The sequence below is a fragment of the Scomber scombrus genome, chromosome 15 (assembly GCF_963691925.1).
Source record: "Scomber scombrus chromosome 15, fScoSco1.1, whole genome shotgun sequence".
NCBI lineage: Eukaryota > Metazoa > Chordata > Actinopteri > Scombriformes > Scombridae > Scomber > Scomber scombrus.
Genome location: NC_084984.1, coordinates 25,170,294 through 25,190,184, shown reverse-complemented (window position 1 = coordinate 25,190,184; position 19,891 = coordinate 25,170,294). Strand labels below are relative to the sequence as shown.

The window sequence follows — 19,891 nt, the reverse complement described above, 5'->3', positions numbered from 1 at the left end:
TACTCTCTGAGTGTCAGGACCACCCGGTGTCACTATGACTTGATGGAGCTACTGGCTTCCTGTAGTTTTAAAGCTTTTGAGACACATCAGTGTTTTTAATTACAGAGTTTTGGTTATCTCAGCGAAATTAATCATTTCATTAAACATTAAAGTTAAAGTTGTAAATTTAGATCATGGGTGGCTGGAACATTAGCTCATTATTCTCATCTGAACTCTGAGTTGATGTCACTCAGAGACTACGAGGTTTCTGACATAGCCACAGTGAGGTTTTAGAGCCAGAAGTGACCATCTTTAAACCATGAATAACCTTCTCATCCTGAACAAGAAGGAGTTTAAACACTGCTAAATGAATCAGTACCCCTACATGAGTGAGAGTACACTGGTATGAAACTGTAGTGCCACATAAAAATTGAAGTGTTAGTTTGGTGTTTTTTTTTTTAATTGGGATTTTCGGCAGGAGTAAGAAGGGTCAAATTATGAAATCAAAGTTCTCGTCAGGCTTCAGGGAGGCAAACCATGGAGCTGCTCTCTGTCTCTGTCAGAGAAGTTAACCCTCTCCCCTCTGTGATGTGTCTAACACACACACAAACACACACACAAACACACACACACACACACACACACAAACACATCACTATAGACGCATTCAAAAAGCATGAAATACACACCCTGATGCATGCACACACAAGTGATACATCTGTGTGTCTTTACACTTATTCTCACATCCATACACACACACACACACACACACACACACACACACACACACACACACACACATACACACACACACACACACACACACACACACGTACACGTTCATATCATTCATATGAGTAAACCAGTCTGGATCCATGAGATGTGGGAAAAGGAGTTGATATTTTTCATGTGTATTTCCTTCATCAGAGCTTAGTTCTGCAGGACTCTGGATTCTTATCTGTGACAGATGAAACAGCAACATCCTGGATCCCACAAGCCTGCCTTTATAAATGAGAAAGAAATGTTCAGAAACATTGATGTATGGCCTTAAAGTTCTTAAAAGCTTTAAACCACCTCATCTCTCCAGAGCTCCATCCACCCCAAGGGTTAAAATGGACACAACTCAGTTATATATATATATATATACACATACATATATATATATATACACATACATATATATTGAGAAGGAGCTGGTAGTATATAACATTTTATCATTTGTCATTATTATATACTGATTCATTCTATAAACATGAAGATGACTTAATGATGATGAATTAATGAACCAACTAATGATTCGTCAACATAGTTAAGATATCGATATTTTCTCTGTATAGCTTCTCTTTACGAAATTAAGTAATCGTAATCATTTAATCACCAGATGTACTGATTTCTCCTCAGTGACTGGAAGTAACGTTGCTCTTAGATTGAGCTAATGCAGGTATTGGGAACCTGTGAGTAATCTATAGCGACATCATCCAGCAGTTAATGCTAGCTCGGAGCAAAGGCCAGAAGTGCGTTCACGTATTGATTCACAGCTGGGAATTTAGCCTTTCGCTGACTGGTTAGAATGGTGACACTTGAAGTCAGGGTCACTGAAACCTATGGCAACACCTCCACATTAAGATATATTTTGACAAATTTCAACTAAAAAAGTACATAATGTAGCTATAGATCACCTAACATTTGACTAACGTAAACTGCTTGTGATTTCAGCTACTCCAGTATTAGCCACATACAATGTTTTGTCGTAGTTGTTCAGCGATCTTTCCCAGCTATCTTTGTCAGTCACATGAAAACAGACCATTTTCATTTGAGTGCGAGGAGTGAAGCAGTTAGAACAGTCCGCTTTTATGATATATCAGAGTGACTGTACTTACTAACATCAACATCAAGATGTAATTACAATTCGGAAAGGAGTTAAATAATACGTCCTGTGCCCATTATGTGGCGCTGGGGGACACCCACTAATTATACGTCATGTTTTACTATATAGCATATTTAAAACATACTGTATACATTTCATGTAAATCGGATTATGTTACTCACATGAGGCTGCCTTACTATGTATACTATGTACACTAGGTGGCACTATGACATAGATGTGTTCAGCCCATAACTCTTAACAGATATGACAAATGTTGTGCAGATTGGAATGTGTCTGTTAAAGTTACATCAACTTGTTTCATTGTAAAACGTCAAAGTTCGTTGTGTCGCCATGGCAACAACGTTCGTAAAAAGTTTAGATTTTGATAATATATTAACTTATTTAGACACATGAAAGAAGTGTAACTTGTATTCTAGAAAAACATCTTGGTTTTTTCTATTCACTTCCATTCTGTTTTCACTAGTTCGTCTTGCAGCAGCACCTAGTGGAGATTAGAGGAACTGCAGCTCAGACTCACTGATGAGCCCTACATCAGCTTCTTGTTTCCCCTCAGCGTATCCTGTGGGTTTAACGTGTGTTTTATATCGAAGTGTGTCCAGTCTGTAAGTTTTATATCTACGCTCTTGTCTGTTTGTTCCCGCTTCTAACGACTGCAAAGTGAAGGCAGCTGGGACTGAGGCATGATGGGAGTCATCAGTTCAAGATGGCTCTGCAGGGAAGCCTATTTTTCATTCTCTTTTCATCTCTCTTTTCATCTCTAAATATAAATCTGTCTCCCCATCTATCATTCATTCTCTTCCTGTCTCCTCCCATTTCTTCCTCCATGATTATTCCCCCCTTTCCATTCTTCCTCTCTGTCTCTCTCTCTCTCTCTCTCTCTCTCTCTCTCTCTCTCTCTCTCTCTCTCTCTCTCTCTCTCTCTCTCTCTCTCTCTCTCTCTCTCTCTCTCTCTCTCTCTCTCTATCTCCTTGCCTCTTTCTCACCGTCTTTATATTCCCTCCTTCGCTTTGTCTTCCTCCCGGTGTCACTGCTTCAATCTCTTCCATCCCTCCTCTGTTTATTCCCTACTTTTTTCCTTCCCTCTCTCTCTTCACTCATCTCTTCCCTTTTCTGTTACTCTCTCCCTCCTTTTTTTCTTCACTGTTTCCCTCTTTTCACCCCTCCCTCAACTATCTCCTTTCTTTTTCCTTTTTTCCTTTCCTCCCTGCTTCTTTCCACTCATCTCTGCTTTCCTCTTACAATCTCCCCCTCCTCTTTTTCCTCTTTCCCTCCTTTTATTACCTCCTGTCCTCTACTTGTCTCTTCTGTTTTACTCCTGCCCTTCCTATACGTCTTTCCTCCTTTCTTCTTGTCTGTCACATCTTTCCTTCCTCCTTCTTTCACCTTCTTCCTCTCCACCCTTCTCACTTTTAACCTATTTCCCTCCTTCTTTCTCTTACTTGATTAACTCTTCCTCTCAACTTTTATCCTTCCTTCCTACCCCCACCCCCCACCATCATCCCCCCCACCATCATCTCTCTTCCTCCTTTCTTTTCCAGCCCCTCTCTTCCTCTGCCATTCTTCACCTTTGTTCTCCTCTTCCCCCTCCTAACCTCCTTTTATTCCCACATTACATCACCTCTTTACTCCAAAGCTTCACTTCCATCCTTCCCACCTTTTCTCTACTTCCTCCCTCGGAACTGCCGCCTCTCTTTCCTCCCCATTCTCTCCTTCATCCTTCATCCTTCACCCTCCTCCCCTCCTCCTCCTCTGCTTCTAATTGCGTGCAGGAAGCTGCCAGATATTGTGAGGTGTAATGTGCTGTCTGATTCCTCTCTAAGTGTTCTTAAATGATCGCTATTTATTTGTCAAGCCAAGCGTTGAGCGCTAATTAAGGAGAAATGCTTTGAACTGCTTTGTGTGTGTATGTGTGTGTGATTGGTGTTTGAGAGAAGTGTGTGTGTGTGTGTGTGTGTGTATGGTAGGGAGGGGTGGTGCAGTTAGAAGATGGAGGAAGTTGTCATTGGCGACTCGATCCCTCGCTGCTTCGAGTGCTACCGTGTGTGTGTGTGTGGGTGCGTGTGTGTGTGTGTGTGTGCCTGCGCTGTGATTCTGTCCCCGAGGTTTTTTTCACACACACACACACACACACACACACACACACACACACACACACACACACACACACACAGCAGGTGTTTCAGAGATCGCAGCGCACTGATGTGATTGGCCACTTCTTTGTCTATTTGTGTTGTCACAGCAGTTCTGCGACACGATTGGCCGTCTCAGTCTTTAACCTCGATGCCGTAACGTAATCAGCTGTATCGGTCCATATCTCCAATGTGATTGGCTGTTATAACTTGCAAATACTTTTGAGTGTTTTTTATATCCTTCATCACTCCAGAGGGAATTGAACCTGTAACCCTGACAGATGAGTACCTTTTTAAAGAGAACTGAATCTTTATTTGGCTTTACTGGTTCAAAATATTAAGTTTACTATCTATAAAGTTTCTGATTATCTTTGAACAGAGATGTAGAGCTTAAAGATACACTGACTCTCTCTCTCTCAGCTGTCATCATGAGGGAACCACTGCTGTAAAGAAGCAAACATGTATACACGTGTAGTTTTTGTCCCTTTAAATAAAAAGGCTCCTTTATTCTCTCACATCCAGCAGATGGCATGAAACAAATTCATCACTTAATAAAAATGAGCTCTCCATCAGTGAAGTGGCTCACTGGTAATGTCTTTCTGCCAGTGTTCCGTGATCTTTTACGTGTGTAAGAAGAAAATGTGTATGTTCCTGCATGTCATTTTATTTTGGAAAGGCTTTTACTGAAACAAATCAGCCAATCAAATATGTCAAAATACTACTTAAATTTAGCAAAGATTTGAATTAAAAAATGATATTAGTGCATTTCAGCTTGAAGAAATTACAGATTGTATCCAACTCTAAAACACAATATAATATATACAATATATAATATATAAGGACATTCATCTTTTGTTTTGATATATATTATTTTGTGGACATGTTTGCTTTTATTGGAGAGTGGCCGACAGGAAACAAGGATTATTTATTCATTCATTCATTCATTCATTCATTCATTCATTCATTCATTCATTCATTCATACCAACAACTAAACTACACAACAGAATATTTAGTTTGTATTGACCCTTTAAAACTACCTCTGTGGATTAGGTTTGGGTAGGTTTAGACACATAAGATGTCTATATTACAACATATAACAAACAGTACAATACAAAGAAAAACACACAAAGCTACATGCTAACATATCACATACAGTGTAGAGTCAGTGGTTAGACTTTTTCATGAGGTTTTAAATGTAGTGATGAACTGTGTGTGAACATGTGTGTGTTTTCTATCATTGAAACAACAACAAGCCATTTGAAGAACTCACAGACGTTGTGCAGAAGTGTGAGGGACTCTTTCTCTCTACTTTATCATTGTGGTCGGCGTTTCATAAAGTCAAAGATAAGTTGTGGTTGTGGCTGCTGGATACTGTGTGATGTGTGATGTGTGATGTGCGGTTACGCTGTTCTGGCTCCGTGAGTCCAGTTTGCATCGTGGTCTCTGCTGGTTTTACTGTTTCTGGTAGCAGCCTCAGGGCCTCACTCCCTCAGGAGCGTGTGCGTGTGTTAGCCGGCATACGTGTGTGTGTTAGCGTGTGTGTGTGTGTGTGTGTCAGCTGGAGCGAAGCTGCCGTACAGGTGCGCCGCTGCCTCGCCAGCACTTCCTGGTAATTAATGACTTCTTCCTGCCTCTCTCTCTCTCTCTCTCTCTCTCTCTCTCTCTCTCTCTCTCTCTCTCTCTCTCTCTCTCTCCCTCTCTCTCATCCTTACGATGGTGGAAATTGATGACATCTGAGCATTTGCTTTTTCAGTCACATGAGGACAGAGGATTGAGTGGGAAAGAAAAGAAAGAGAGAAAACCGTGAGGAGGGGTGACAGAAAACATTTTTATGCAATCAATCAATCAAACTTTATTAATATCGCACCTTTCACACAGGTTAATGTAGTTCTAAGTGCTGCACAGTTGATTGACAAGCTGATAATAAGAGTGATAACATAAAGAAAAGGAATAAAAACAAAGAAAATTACAAAGAAAAAAGTAAACGTTAAGACCAATGCACGAGAGAAAATAAGAAAGATAAAAATGTAAAAAGAAATAAAAGTAAATAAAAAAACAGAAAATAAGAATAATAAAAATGTAAAAATAAGAAAGGTAAAAAAAAGTCAAATTAAACAAAAACAATGATAAAAATGTATCTGAAAAAGTAAAATAAGATAAAATAAGAATGACAAAAATGTAAATAATGTATTCAAAGTTAGAGTAGAAAAACTAGGTTGAAATAAAATGAATATTTGACTTTAGTAAAATATTTGTTGTGTTTGTGAGAATGAAATAAATAGAGGAAGTATGGAGCTGAAGTCAGGATGTAATTAGCTCAGCTGAGCTAAGCTAAGCTAACCGATATTAAAAAGACACATACACAAATACATCTGATTGACAAGAGCCGTGATACTGTTAACACAGTAGTTGGTAAACGCTTCAAGCATGAAGACTAGAAGCAGAGGAACAGCTAGCCTGACTATCCAAAGTTCACAAATGTACCTATAAACACCTCATAAGCTATGTTTAACATGTTGGAACTATTACTTGAGCCACTGTGTACACTTTCCTGGTCTGGTTTCTACAGTTTCCTGCCAGGGTTTGGTATCATCACGCCTGTACACCAAAACCACCAATTGCCCCCCCCCCCCCCAAATACACCGAAGAGCATCGTCAGCACCCTAAAACCATAAATCTGTTTGTGTTCAGATAAAACAAATGACCCGTGTTCATTTGTGAGCTTTACAAGACATTTGAGATATATAACATTTAACAGGGCCAGACTCACTGGGAAACACATTTTTTACGAGTTGATACCTGTGTCATTTCCAACAGAAACCTGTATTATTAAACCCTCTGTTTAATACTATCAGTAAGCAGTCAGTCATTTAACACCAGGCTGAGTGTTTTCCTGCTCTGTCTCTCTCTGGTTACAAATTATAAGCCTGAAGCACACACTTACATCAGTGCAGACAAGGTGAAGGGTTAAACCAAAAACATGATTTCCACTTAGTCTTTAAATCACAGTCAGATGTCTATCATTCTTCCTCATGTCTGTCTGTGTCTGCTCGTTTCCATTTCTGTCTCGTGCTCCTACTCTCTTTCATTCTTTCTTTTCTTTAGCTTATTTAACTGCTCCCCCCCTCTCTCTCTCTCTCTCTCTCTCTGTCTCCATCTCTCTTTCTCTCTGGTAATCTATCTTAGTTAATATCGTCTCTGTGAGCAGCTGGGTACCGAAGCCCAGTCAGCTCTGCAAGAAACAGACCTCTGTTTGTGTGTGTGCGTGTGTGTCTCTCTCTCTCTCACACACACACACACACACACACACACACACACACACACACACACACACACACACACACACACACAGAAAGATATAGAGAGGGCCATAGAGAAAACAAGATAATGTAAGAAACCGACAGAGCGAAGTAGAGACAGAAAGAAGGAGTGAACCCTGATGATGAAGGGTAGAATGATAGCTCTCTGAATACACACATACATGTCTCTGTGGATCACAGAGCAGGGAACTCTGGGTGACTGTAGGTCACAGAGGAGCAGCCGCACGCACCTTCCCGAAAAGCTCAACAACATATCGTGCAAACCCCCGCACGCAAACGATCCGATTGGTCGAACAAATTTCCTGTCGGGACGTGCTTTTTTGGAATAAACACAAGATGCAGGACAGAAAACAGCCGTGCAAATGTTTCCGAATGACACGTCTACATTGTACACTTAATGTGCAGATGGAGAAGAGAAGCATGTTACTCATCAGTGTGTCTGCTCACTCTGTCCACAAACACACTGTTATCTGATCGCTTTGTATTCATGGTGCAAATACAGTTCTCCTCAAGCATCATCAGTAAGGTATTATTTTCTCATTTTACTTTATTTTTTATTTATTTTTTGAATTTTTGCTTTTTTTTTTGCTTCATGTGAAAACAGACAGCGTAGATTATTCAGACAGGAAATGAAGGAGCGAGAGAGAGAGAGAGAGAGAGAGAGTGGGGGATGACATGCAACAAAGGTCCAGCTGAAATACAACCACGGACATAGTTATGTGTACATGTGTGTCCTAACCAGAAAACTATCAGCACACCTCATATCAAAAGTTTGATTCATGTGAAACTATAATGACGTTTCCATCAGTCAGAGCCGGACCAAAAATCTGACAGCGAACACCTGCCACACATCAGCACGGCTCACATCGTCATAGTCGGCATGTTGTCACATAATGTTAGCTTTAAGCTCAAGTACATCTACTCTGAGCAGCTAGCTGTACATTCTGTCATATTTTCAGCCTGATTCAGAGATGAGCATAGGCAAGGCGAGGCGAATGTATTTGTATATATCACATTTCAACAACAAGGCAATTCAAAGTGCTTTACATAAAAAAAACATATGTAAAAGCTACACATGACAAAATAAAAATACATTTAAATACAATTAAAAGTGTTAAATTGGAAATTAAATGAAGCTAAAATAGAACAAGACTGATAAAAAACAAGAGAATATGAAGTTACAGTGCAGTGTGAGATATTAACACTTATAACACTTAACATAGAAAAGTTGAAGAAAATTGTATATAGTGTGAAGTGCAGGAAAAATGACATGTATCGCTGCTGTTTTTGACCACAGCTGCTTTTCCCTCTCAGATCGGGTCTGTTTTCTTACACAGTATATCACACATGTCAAGATGTGGTAGGTTTCCTTTTCCTCCATTTCTCCTGACTAATAGTGAAACAGGAGTTGCTGACTAGAATTAAAGCTCCTGTGTTGTTAATGGAACAGCTTAATAAATCCTGCACGCGCGCCAATGTATTATGTTACACTGTGTCAGCATGAAAACACAAGATTGTGTAAGTTAGAGACACATGAGTTACTCAGCACTGTAAAAAAAATAAATGTTGCATAATATCTTTTGTGTCTATGGAGGAGAGAAAATACCCTGATGATGTCATAGTGATGTCATTGAGATTTCATGTGATTGGTGACTTAAAATTTATAACAGAAAAGCCTGTGTTGCAAAATGAGTGTGGACTATATTTCACAGGCATTTACCAGGCTGGGAAAAAGATGCTGTCAAAATTGCATTATGGGAAATGTAGGCAGTGTTTTTGGAGTTTGAACCATATGGATACGTCTCCCACTTTTTCTTTGATTCATCACCACCTTAATCTTGATATCCACAGTAACTTTATCACCACTATCATTACAGTGTGCAGACAGTGTGTGTAATACAAAGGGGGGAGACAGTGAGACAAACAGGTAAAAGAGAGACAATCCAAGAGACAGATGGGTATTTTGTCTCTCCTCCAGCTCTCCTAGTTGCCGGGGCGACCGTCCGGCCTTGCTCGATGCCGGAGTACGAGAAGAGAGAAGAAAAAAAAAAAAAAGGAAGAAAAGACCAGAAAAGAAAGAAAAGCGCCACAATCAATGAGACCCTTTTTGTTTTAGTGGGAACCCCCTTTTACCCCCTAACGACACACACACACACACACACACACACACACACACACACACACACTGAGACACACACGGACAGTGGAACAGGATGACTGAATTGGTGTGCGATTATGTGTGTGTGCCTTTGTGTCTGACTCCCTCTCCCTCTCTGTGTGTGTGTGTGTGTGTGTGTGTGTGTGTGACTGACTTTATTTAAGACAAGGGCCCTTTTGTTTTAAGCAGGAGAATGGCTCAGAGACCGAGGCTGGCCCTGTAATTGGCCTACTTAGGCCCTGTTTAGCATGAGAAAAGCCTTCCTTGGCCCGCCAGTGCCAAGCTAACTCTTGTTTTCATCCGCGGAGAGGACGGACGTGCTGATCAGAATTCAGATTAGCCCCCCGAAAAACATCCCAACACCAACCCCTCACCCCCTCCAAACACCCTCTGCTTTAAATACACTGCACACTAATTACTTAACGAGAAAGCTGGAGGGAAAAAAAATCTACACTTTTACTGAGTAGTGGAGGAGTCTATTTACATGAAGGGGTGTAGGGGGGGGTAGCAGGTCCCCCCCCCCCCCCCTTTCCTCCTCACTAACTTTTTGTGCCACTTAAAAAAAAAAAACCCAACTCCTCTCTCCTCCATCCTCCTTCTCTCCGTCTTTCATTGTGGCGTTCTCTTCTCACCGAGTCGGCCCCAGACGCCACTTGTTGCTGCCGAATCATTGAACTTAATTAGCGGGGACAATTGTGTGAGCCGTTTGCTAAGTTCCAGCCGTAAACAGAGTCACGCAGCTCAGCTAGAGAAGAGGCCGAGGCGACAAGTTAGAGTCGGGAGCTGTGTGATGAACGTCTGCGCGCCCAGCAGCATGAGGTCATTCTCGCCGAGGTAAATTATACATAGGAAACGCGGTTTGGTTTATCGCTACCAGCTCGGTTCGAGGTGTTCTGAGTTTGGCTTCGTTCCTGGAAGTTAAACTTGAATCAAAAGGGAAGTTTTGAATTTGTTAATTTGGATGTCTGATGTAGAACTTTTACAGTACTGTATCTATGGATAATCTATTTTTGTTTTTCATTAGAGGACTTTAATTTAATTAAAAAATTGTATTAGATGACTAATTTTAATTAATTTCAGTTTAAATTTACATCATGTTTACATAAATTGAAAAAAAAAAAATTCTGTTTGATTTTAATGACTTGATTTTAATTTTGGCACACTTCGACTTCCATAAATATTTTAAAATACCATGCTCTGCTAAGCTGTTAGGATAGTAATACATGGACTTATATTGTAACATACATAAACACATGCTATATTCCAACCATTCATATTCTGCTAATAATAATGTCTTGTGTTATACTATGTGATGGAATGGTAAAATATTCCCATTAGATTTGGTGGTGTGAAGATGTGTATTGATAATATCACACTGTAAAAAATTAAAACTAGGTTAAAACCGTATAGGCAACATATGCAACTTAAGCTGAATACTTTGACTATTAGAAACATGTTTTTATCAACATTTAAGCTTTTCTTTAACAATCCAGCTGTTCATCAATCAATTTCCTGATTGTCTTCAACTGTTTAGATTTGACTCAATATTTCAAATACATTAAATTCTAATACACTACTATTGATACCGTCTTCAACATTCCACCATTTTCCACCATCTGTTTTGTCAGCTTTCACGTAACATCCTCATGATAGCTGTGCTGAACATTTGAAAGATCATCATCATCGCAGTCATTTTCAACATTTGAGTTTTCCTCAACATTCCAACAATCTTCTTCCTCAATCCTATCATCAGTATCTCAATAATACTTCTTCTCTCTCTAATTCTTATATTATCAGTATGACATTCTTAAACACGACCGATAACTTCAGCATCCAGCTTTAAAACTTTAAACAACATTTTTCACTAGAGCACCAAATGTGTATTAATCCGCCGGTGAAAATAGTCCTCAGTAAAGGCACTGTTTTCTTCTTTTTGAGTAATATTTGCTTTGAACTACAGTGTCCAGCTGTTTTAGGAGATTATTGAGTCTTTTAAAAAATGAAACTGAAACTACATCTTAATAATATGTATTAAAATATTTTCCTCTTATTACTGGTACCTTTTTATTTTTTGGAACAGTGTAACACACCTGTTGGAGTACTATCACATTCACTTGATTTATCAGCGTTATACAAACATATTAATGATCTTCAGAAACCTGGGAAAATGTTTTGTTGTTGATGTTTTTTTCTAAGGTGTCATGGTATTGCCTGGTCAGCGGTTAAATTAACACACTCTCCCTCTCTTTTTCTATGTGTGTGTGTGTGTGTGTCTCCCGATCAGTCGATACTGGGTGGTGAGATGGGTATGGGGAGTCCCGGAGCAGCGTCGCCCACCAAGCCGGCCGGTCAGTACTACCAGCACTACAGCTCCAACCCGCGGAAGAGAACACTGCATATGGACTCCATGGGTGAGGCGTCGCGAACACACACACACACACACACACACGCACACACACACACACACACACAGAGAGAGAGAGAGAGAGAGAGAGAGAGACAACAACTCACAGCTTCCTAAACCTTTCCTGGCCCATGTCCATCTACAGATATGGCCAAGTACGGCTGTAGACAGTAACCTACTTAAGGAGCTTGAAGCATCAGTACTGTTGCTATGGCTACCTGCAGGTTGACATAGCTTGATCATTGATTTAAGAACAGTGGATGAACTATTGACTAGAACCTGTTATATGATTTTAAAAGCCTTTCCGATCATGTTGTCATTCAGGCTAAACTAAAGTTTGAATATTGAATTTTTAGTTGAATTAATTTTAGTTTTAGTTTTGAATGATGTTTTAGAACCAACACTGTCATATTGAATTGAGGTTATATTACATGACATTACAGACTTTTGACAGATGTACCAACAACAATACTAACAAGTTACACACTCATTTGATTCATACATCCTAGAACAATAGAAACTGCGGCCCAAAAACAGCAATTCTGACTTCATGACAGAATTGTATTCCTTTTTTAGATTGAACATTATTTTCTGCTGCTATGGACATATGCTGCTGTGATAAGTTATTAAATTATTTTAGAGAATTCATCTTAGGTAGGAGGTTTTTTATTCTTGATTTTTTTTTTTTTTGGATTATTTAAGCTTGAATTTATTTTATCACTGTCACTTTATTACGCTGCTGGGACTTGCAGATTGGAATGCAAATTTCATTCTTTTTATGCAAAAGCATGTTTTTTGAATGACAATAAATGAACCTTAAACCTTGAACCTGTTTAAAAAAAAAGAGTGTTTATGATGGATTTTTGTGCTGCGTAAATGGCGAAGCTCCATCTGATGCCCAGAACGCTCTGAAAGCAGCTATCAGCTTAATGAACCTGAATAAAATACACCCCTATGTTCATGTCATTAGTCACGAGAGCGATCCCTGTGAAATTCTAACAGTTTCACCCAGACTCATCCCAGTTCACAGCACATGTGACTCTTCTGAAAACAGGGTTTTTTTTCATAAGGCAAAGCATTGTGAGTGTGTTTCCATGTTTCTCTGTGTGTGTCTGCCTATGTGTGCATTTGTGTGTGTGTGTGTGTGTGTGTGTGTGTGTGTGTGTGTGTGTGTGTGTGTGTGTGTGTGTGTGTGTGTTTTAGTGTGTGTGTTTTCAAAAATAATGCAGGGAAGTCTTTTAAGAAGCAGGACAATAGTGGCCGCCGTGTAGCCTTGGTAGCGTTAGCCTTGAGAGGACACAAACATACACACACGCACACACACACACACACACACACACACACACACACACACACACACACACACACATGATGAGTCTGGGCCAATTTCCAAAAAAACGCTCTCTTTCATTTTTCCATCAAAATCTCACCTTCCCCAGTTAAAGAGACTGCTCCCTCGCTCCCCTTGAGAGGAACCCTGAAAAATAATATAAACATGTCAAAAGCCGCCCTCCTTCCTTTTATCAAACCCAAAAAAGAAAAAGAAAAAAAATCAACATCACCCTTTTTTGTATTCCGCCTTTTTTTATTTGATTTCCTGCATCTTATTGTGTGGTGATTGTTTGCCGTGAAGGCTTTCTTTGTAAATATATTGACTGCGGTGGGAAAAGTGGCCTCGCTTCTTCCTCCAGCGATCGATTTAAATTCAAACAAATAGAGCCTGAGCTTCCCTTTCTTTCTTTTTTTTTCTCTAAAGAAAAGAAAGAGCAATAAAAGCATCTCTGTGCCTGTTAAACCCTCACCTATTGTTTTCTTGTGTTTTCTCTCACAGAAATTCACACAAAAAAAGTGCGGAAGGTCCCTCCTGGCTTGCCGTCCTCAGTAAGTGATAACATAACCCCTTTCTTTATTATAATTATTATTATTATTATTACTTCTGAGGTATTATAGCTGCTTTGAGTGTGTGTTGCTGAAGAAAAAGAAGAGCTGCTGATGCTCCTGCGTGTTTGGAATCACTTAATTGGTTGTGTAGTTGGAAAAAAAGGAAGGAAAAAGAGTCGTAGAAAGAAAAAAGAAAAAAGAAAAAGTGCAAACGTTTGCTTTTGAGAAGCGGTGGAGATGATTCTGCTTTCGGAGCTTTTATTTTGTTAGTTCCTAAGACATTTATATAATAAGACCTTTATTTTGCTGGCTGTGCAATGACTAATAAAAGCTTCCTATTCTATTATTATTATACATATAATTACATTTAGTGCAATGACTGGAGATATTGTACTTTTCTACATTAATACAGTACATACGTAATCATATTAAATTAAAACAAGTGCAAAATTAAATATCAATGATATTAAAGGGGAAAAAAATCAATTTAAAAAAAGCATGGTTTTATTTTAAGTGAAGTAATTGGGTAGTTTTGATTCATTTCTTGATGAATTCATCGGTGATCGGTTCGGATTCACGTCTGCTGTTTTGTGCTCAGCTGCTGGTTGGAAGTTGTTGTTGTTTTTTTTTTAAACTGGTTTGACATCATAAAAAGTTGTAGAAGAAGAAAAAACGTGCAGTAGTGGGTGCTGGTTAGTGAATGAAGTGAATTAGTGGAGTTGAGGACGATGATGTCGCTGCTGTCGTGAGAGGAGCTGGACACAAACAGCTGCCGGCTTTGTGCTGCCGCTTCCTGTTTGTTTTCTTTTTTTTTCTTTTTTAATAGAAATCTGCTGAAAAGGGGGAAAAAAAGTCAACATTTCAGACAGCTCGCTATGACTGTATGGATTAATTAGATGATTCATTTATCAGGTATTGTGCAGTGAGACTCTTACTGTAGCAGTGGAAGATTTTAACATTCAGTTTAAAAAAGGAGAAAAAGAAAACAGTGTATCTGGACGTACAAAATCAGACACTGAAACATATTTACTGTTACTCTTCTGTGATATTTCATCCACTCAATGATCAGCTGAATAATAAAATAATAGTAAATAAGCATTCAGTGAAAATTAGCAGCACTGAACAGATCATATGTGAAACAAGTTATTTCTCTTCTGCTATTTTTCCTATTTGAAATGATCTGATTATGTGATCACTTTTATAGTATTTGAGGTAAATCTTCCTCCTGAGCTGTTTGAACTGAACTCAGCTGTTCTGTTGTGAGGCCTGAAGCTCTGCAGAAGGACAATGGTTGCTGATGTGTCACATATTTGGACTTTTCTCTCCTTTCTCTCCTCTTCCTCTACTCCTTTAAAACTATTTCAGCACTTACTGAAGGATTTAAGAATTATATGCTCTTGTTTTTTCAGTGTATGTTTTTTTTTTTTTTTTTGGTGTGTAGAATTACACATTGACTCTGATATCTGTGATAATTGGCTTTTTTTCTACTCTTGTTTCTACTCTCTAAATCTATATTTGTCTTGGTTGATGGAACAAAATGAGCAGATTTAAGATGTGGCTTTGTCCTTTTATTTTGACATCCGCAGCAGCTCTACTTTTAATTTGTTTAATTTGTAATTTTGACTTTAGAGTGAGGCATTTTTTTTTAACGCTGACCTCATTAATCAGCAGTTAACGATGGCTGAATGTGCTGCGTGTCAGCCGCCTCTATCGCTCGGCAGGAGTCCGGCTTTCTGTGGCCTCGGCCCGCTTTGTCTCCCCACTTCCCTCTGCCTCTCTGCGTGTGTGTGTGTGTGTGTGTGTGTGTGTGTGTGTCTGTGTGTCTGTGTATGTGTCTGTGTGTGTGAACCAGAAGAGGAAAGGGAAGGCCTTAAAAAAAAAAAAAAAAAAGAGAAAAAAAAAAGGAAAAAGCAAGGAAGAAGCACGCTTTATTTGACAGGTTGATGTTGTTGATTTTGAAATACTTTTTATTCAGTGACACTTATCTGATGGTAGTTTTGCTTGATGCTACAGTAGAGTTCAGACTGTATGGGAGACATTGTTTTCTGATGGTGGGAATAAAGACACTGAACCCCACTGCGCTGAAACCTTTAAACCATTCAAACACTTTTAATTTGGAGTTTTATCCATTCCATACTGTCTAATAGAAATCCCATTGATGTGCTCTTGTATGGTTTTGTTTAGTTGGTGAACTTAAAGGAATTAAAAAGACAATATCAGTTTTTAATATTGCCACTTTTTTACTGTCCACTGTGAGTCTGACAGTTAACAGAAAGCTGAAAATCAGTGTTTCCATGTCTTCGTCCTGTTTCAGCTCTGATTACACTGAGCAACATTGTTGAATGTGGTCAGAAACTACCTTAAAGGTGCAATATACGACATTCAGCCCCATGTGATGTCACACTATAGCACCAGCATCTTACACCAAAACTACTGTGCGTGTCGTTTATCAATAAAGTTGGGGGAGAAGAAATAATGGGTGAAGATTCTGTTACTGCCTGTTTCTAGAAACATATGTGAATGCACTGTTGAACTGTAATTTGAAGAGTTTGTGATTTGGCCGCCATGTTGGAAATGACTCACATGCACTAATAATTTAGTGTGGATGTATAAAGAGAAGTGGGTACAGCGTCAGAGACAGGGCCTCATTCATTCCTATGAAAGCTGCTCAGTGGCGCATGAAGCTAAAAAAATGTTCCGGGTTCTTTCTCGCACTCGCTACTTCATCTGGCCACGCTGGCTACTTGTAGTTCAGCCATCCGACTGACTAAAATGACCTAAAGGTGCGGATCTTCTGGACTTGTTATCGGACTGAGCAGATCCAATTCTGATAGCAAAATAACTCGTGTTTTCGGGGGTTTGTGACACTCGGAAAAATGTATCCTCTGATTTACAGAAGTCTCTTTCACAATGTAAATCTATGGGGGAAAAGTATTTTGGGCACAATAGCATCACGTGATGTAATTACACAGTTTGACCACTATGTCAAATTTCCTTCAACGCCCTGAACTCTGGTCCTTTACTTAAGTTCATCAGTCTGCCATCACCTCCATACGACTTCAGTGCAGTATAAGAACATCACACTTCTGTCTGGCAGTCTGACTAAGCAGCACGGTTGTAAGAGTATTGTACCGACAGTCACGTGATCCAGGTTTTGGATCTCTGAGGCGTCTCGTCCCTCTGCCGCGTAACCCTCTCTCTGTTTCCACCTGTGTGATGTGCCTCATCCTTCCCCGCTTCCTCACGTTCACATCAAGAGAAAAAAACAGATGAGTGGAGAACCTGCCGCCTGTGAAACGGAGAGGTGCTTCCAACGCAGGGAACATTGATTCAGACGCCGTCTCTGCCGGCTTGTTGGCATGAGTTTCAGAAAGTGAATCAGGAGCTTTTTAGGTGTAGCTTTTTTTTATACAGTCCGTTCTATTTCCTATATTAGATTTCTTTGAATAGAAGCAGCCCTGATTTCTGTCATGTCAGGACTCAGTTAGAGCACAGAGGCCATGTTCAGAGCTCTGGCTTTTATTCAGAAGAAACATCAGATTGCTGACAGGTCGTTTTCATAATTTATGTTTTAACTTTCTGTGTTTTGGAGCTTTAAAAACACTGAATAACAGCATTATTACCTGTTCTTGCTTTATGATGATGTATTTCCACACTCTGACTGTGTATCCAGTGTGTTTCCTGTACATCCATGGTGACAGTGCAGGGACAGCTAGTAGGTGATGGTGCAGAATCAGCAAAATGTGAAGAAATACAGCATTTTCTTTAAAGTAGCTGACAGCTAACTGAAGAAGAAAAAAGCTGATATTTCTGACATTACTCACACTCAGAGTGTCCGACCAATATGGTTCTCATATCCCTGAGAAACTGGCAGCCCCCCCTCTAGCCATTCATATCCAGATGTTTGTGGCATGTTAAAGATCTGTGGCAAACACTCGATTTCAAAGTGTATGAAACTTTTTTCATGTCATCAAAAAACAGCCCTAGAGAAGTACTTATCATAGGAAATTATTCAATATTCAATCCATTTTTTAGATAGAAATATACTGCATGAATGCAGCTGTAGATTTTATATTTGTTATTATGGAAATCAGAATCTTACAAAAAAAAGTGGTGCGAGCAGATCATCAGTCCTACAAAGATTTTTCCATCGGTTCATTTGTTGTTTAAAGCTCAGCACTCAGCAATTCCTGATCCCCCCTCCTCTTTTTTTTCTCTTTTTGTTGAGTGGGGGGGCAGGTGGTGGTGAGGGTGGTGAGGGTCTCTAAACCTGCTGCCAACAACGATGAGGCCGAAACATGTTTTCATTCCTTCTCCCAGCAGCCCACAGAGCTGTTTGTCCACGTCTTTTCAAAAGCAGAAAATCCAACAGTTAAATCTTTTCTGATGCTTCTTTTGGTTTCGTCTCGACTGTTTGATCACAGTTGAGACATTAAAACACACACACACACACACACACACACACACACACACACACACACATACACACACACACACACACACAGTCCATTTTTACATGTATTCATCCTACAGGAAGCACTCATTAACAACAGTGAAGCTTATTAACATCATTTTTTATTAAAGGAAATATTTTAATGCAGATATTTATTTGCATTTATTTGAGGTAAATATCACCATCATTATTATTATTATTATTATTATTGTTATTATTATAAATATAGTCTTTCATAATTTAACAGACATCAGATTGGTGCAGCCTAAAGCTTTATAATGTAATCTTTTGAATATTTAGAACCTACATGCTACTGCTGCACCTTACTGTTTATACATCCGTATATTTATTTATCTGTAATATATACATATGTATATTATATGTGAACTGAGAATATATAAAAAGTGTGTTGGTGGTGTTATGTGAATGTTTTATGGGATCGGAGCCATAAAATTCACAGATTTACACACAGTGCTACGACAGCAGCTGCAGTCTGTGCTGCAACTGAAATGCAGTCACATGTATTTATATCAGGAGGAAATGATAGACAGAATAATGATAAAGTGATGTGGAAATAAAGATGTGGATTTTAAGGAGAAGAGGGGGCACGTCAACTCCTTAACAAGAACTCAACTATGGGAAAAAAAAGAAATATAACGGAAAACAGTAGAATTTTCTCATACTGTAGTGTGCATGATGGTGATGATGATGATGATGATGATGAAGGCACACTGTGAGAGTGTGCAAGAGAATGTCATGTTTTTATACTGAATATAACTACACACACACACACACACACACACACACACACACACACACACACACACACACACACTGTCTTGCTGCCCAGCCTGCACCTGCTCTGAGTACAAACACAGCTTCACAGAGGAATGCCTGTAATGTAAGTGTGTGTGTGTGTGCGTGCGTGTGCGTGCGCGTCTCCTATTGCGACACACATCCCTCTGTGAGAAAACACACACACACGTTCATACATGCATACGGGGCGAGGACCCTCAGTGACATCATTCATTCTGCCGCCCCTCACCACAACTTCAGAGGACAGGCTGGGATTGTGAAGTGCTTTCTTCATGTTACAACTTCAGTTCAAAGACTATATTTGATTGGCAACAACAATGTAGTGCTTCCTTACGCTGTGGCGGAAGGATACGTCCTTCAATAAACCAACCTCACTACCAGGAGACAGAGACTTGTTCCTTCAGTTGGATGTTTGAGCTTCATTGACTAACTAAAAGGTTGTTTTTACATTGATCAGCTGGAGAGGGAACCCCAGCTCAAATCTGAGTATAAGGGGGCGTACCCAAGGAGCAGGATTTGTGACATCACAACTAGTTTATGAAGTCAGTCCTGGTCCAGAAATAAGACATATTTACACATTCAAATAAAGCTGATTTGAACTTTAATCAAGTCTTACTGCACTTGTGTGTGTATTACATGTCTGCTGTGTACTATGGGTGTCACATCACACAGTACATGACATGATGACATCACAAATATGCATCTACAGGTGGTCGGTGGCTTTATATATTTCATCAGAGGTAATTAGAGACATTTCAATCAAGTTTTCAAACTTCTACTAAAGATATCGGAACTTCCTCATCTTGATTTTTGAGCTGTTATGTATTTCTGCTGACTGTTAAGAGATTTGAAGCATCATTTT

General features: G+C 39.4%; 1 protein-coding gene across 1 annotated transcript in view; it reads left to right on the top strand.

Annotated features, from left to right (window-relative positions):
- The window catches only part of LOC133994919 (transcription factor 4-like), a 215,649-nt gene that overhangs the window by 117,102 nt on the left and 78,656 nt on the right, over positions 1–19,891 (top strand). The window contains exons 7-8 of the mRNA XM_062434159.1: positions 11,760–11,886; positions 13,711–13,760. Of these exons, the coding sequence (XP_062290143.1) occupies positions 11,760–11,886; positions 13,711–13,760 (177 nt within the window). The remainder of the gene's footprint in view (positions 1–11,759; positions 11,887–13,710; positions 13,761–19,891) is intronic.